General features: G+C 52.8%; 1 protein-coding gene across 1 annotated transcript in view; it reads left to right on the top strand.

Annotated features, from left to right (window-relative positions):
• The window catches only part of LOC130406163 (gap junction delta-2 protein), a 21,036-nt gene extending 18,575 nt beyond the window's left edge, over nt 1-2,461 (top strand). The window contains exon 2 of the mRNA XM_056611584.1: nt 788-2,461. Coding sequence (XP_056467559.1) covers nt 788-1,712 — 925 coding nt within the window. The 3' untranslated portion in view covers nt 1,713-2,461. The remainder of the gene's footprint in view (nt 1-787) is intronic.
• Nucleotides 2,462-2,693: the final 232 nt, after the last annotated feature.

The raw sequence follows: 2,693 nt of genomic DNA, 5'->3' as shown, positions 1-2,693 counted from the left end.
GTACAACACTGTACAAACATTGTCTTTCATCTGGTGATCGGTAACCATATTATTTACATCCACGTATTTCTGTCTTGTTTTATTCTCTCGCATTTATTCTCACACTAAATTACTCACTATGTTACTCTCTCTCTGTCTCTGAAAGTGTATGCACGCACGCACGCACGCACGCACGCACGCACGCACGCACGCACGCACGCACGCACGCACGCACGCACGCACGCACGCACACACACACACACACACACACACACACACACACACACACACACACACACACACACACACACACATTCAAATACAGAATGGATGGAAGGATTGTCTGAAAATCCTTGTCCTCCTGTGGCCTCCTTTGGCCATTAATTCCTAATGACTAGTTAATGTTCTGCTTTGAGTAGTGACAAAAGCTGTGCAATCTTTTGTGGTGCTTTTCTTACACTTTGATAAATGGTCTTAGAATGTCATCATTCTCATCACCATCATCCTTCTTTCTTTTCCTTATGCTTTTACTTTTACAATCGTAGGCTTGAGTTGAGTGAAAAAATTGTAGAAGTAGTAGTAGAGTAATTAGCAATAGTAATACTAGAATAGTGTTATTTTGCAAACCTAAGGTCCTTCGCCCCCTCTCTCCCACTCACTTGAAATCAAAACAATTAAATCCAATTAAACCCAATTTGATTCAAATTATCTTTATTGCAACGGACAAAGAAAACATGGCATTAACAACGCAATCTTTAAAAATGTAATAAAAAATATCGGCCTAAACATGTGCGCCTCTCCCTCCCAGGATCCTGCTGACAGTGGTGGTGATCTTCCGCATCCTGATCGTTGCCATCGTGGGCGAGACGGTGTACGAGGACGAGCAGACCATGTTCATCTGCAACACCCTCCAGCCGGGATGCAACCAGGCCTGCTACGACAAGGCCTTCCCCATCTCCCACATCCGCTACTGGGTGTTCCAGATCATCCTTGTGTGCACGCCCAGCCTCTGCTTCATCACCTACTCTGTGCACCAGTCGGCCAAGCAGCGGGACCGCCGCTACTCCTTCCTGTACCCCATCCTGGAGCGGGACTACGGCGGCCTGGGGGGCGGCCTGGGGGGCGGCCTGGGGGGCGGCCTGGGGGGCGGCCTGGGGGGCGGCGGAGGGGGCGGAGGCGGGGGCGGCGTGGGACGCAAGCTGCGCAACATCAACGGCATCCTGGTGCAGCACGGCGACAGCGTGGGCGGCAAGGAGGAGGCGGACTGCCTGGAGGTGAAGGAGATCCCCAACGCTCCGCGCGGCCTCACGCACAGCAAGAACTCCAAGGTGCGGCGGCAGGAGGGCATCTCGCGCTTCTACATCATCCAGGTGGTGTTCCGCAACGCTCTGGAGATCGGCTTCCTGGCGGGCCAGTACTTCCTGTACGGCTTCAGCGTGCCGGGCATCTTCGAGTGTGACCGCTACCCGTGTCTGAAGGAGGTGGAGTGCTACGTGTCACGGCCCACCGAGAAGACGGTGTTCCTGGTGTTCATGTTTGCCGTGAGCGGCCTGTGCGTGGTGCTCAACCTGGCCGAGCTCAACCACCTGGGCTGGAGGAAGATCAAGGCGGCCATCCGGGGCGTGCAGGCCCGCAGGAAGTCCATCTGCGAGATCCGGAAGAAGGACATGGCGCACCTGTCCCAGCCACCCAACCTGGGCCGCACGCAGTCCAGCGAGTCCGCCTACGTCTGAGCGACCACCACCTTTCAGCGAGGACAGCGCTCGACCCCGACCACGAGGGGTGGGGGGGGGGAGAAGAGTGAATGAGTGCAAAGCTAGAGCGAGAGTGAGAGAGAGATAGAGAGAGTGATCTTTTAATTAATTATTTCTAAACATCGGAGGAGAGGAAATGGATGGTCCGATAGATTTCTTCCACCTACTCCATGTGGCCGGGATAGGAGACGCGACGAGAATGTAAGACCCGAACGGATGACTATCAGTGTGCGGAGGTTTTGAAACGAGTCAATGAAAATATAGGATTGTATTTTGCCACAGAAGAGAGGGAAAGGAGTACCATTCCAATTGCCACAGATTATTTTTTACCACATTAGATATATTTTCTTTTTTTTGTTCTCTACTCTCTCCATGCCCTCCCATGTCTTTTGATGGGAGCCTCAAAGGGCCAAAATAAATGACAAAGGCAGGGACAGCGAAGCAAATACTGCCTCACTGGGTATAGGGACGAGAGAAGAGAGGCAGAGAGTAGGAGCTTGATTTATCCCATGGTGCGCCTCTTCTCATGCTGGACTCTGTCAGTCCAGTAGCATTGTAGAGAAAGGAGGGGGGGAAGGAGGGAGAGTGGAAGGAAGGGATTGAGGAAGGGAGAGATGGAGGAAAGGAGGGATGGAGGAAGGGAAGAAGAAGAGCAAGGAACAGGGGAGATGAAGGAACTCACGGAAGGAACGTAGTTAGGAGCAGCGGAAGACCTGTCAAGGCCATGAGAGACTCCGGAGGAGAGAGGAAACACAGGGGACTCTGGGGGGGGGGGGGAGAGGCAGGGGGACGGTTTGGAGGGGTTAGAGAGACCGGCCTCGGATCAGTGTCAGCCTGGTTACAACATAAAGACGGCCCAAACAACGGCACCGTCCAAGGGAGAGAGGAAGAGAGAGAGAAAACATGTTGATGGTCTGTCTCTTGGCAAACGATAATTCTAATACAAACACGGGAAGTACC

This window comes from Gadus chalcogrammus, chromosome 16 (assembly GCF_026213295.1).
Source record: "Gadus chalcogrammus isolate NIFS_2021 chromosome 16, NIFS_Gcha_1.0, whole genome shotgun sequence".
NCBI classification, from domain to species: Eukaryota; Metazoa; Chordata; class Actinopteri; order Gadiformes; family Gadidae; genus Gadus; species Gadus chalcogrammus.
The sequence above is the reverse complement of the archived record's forward strand: the minus strand, read 5'-3'. Positions and strand labels throughout refer to the sequence as shown.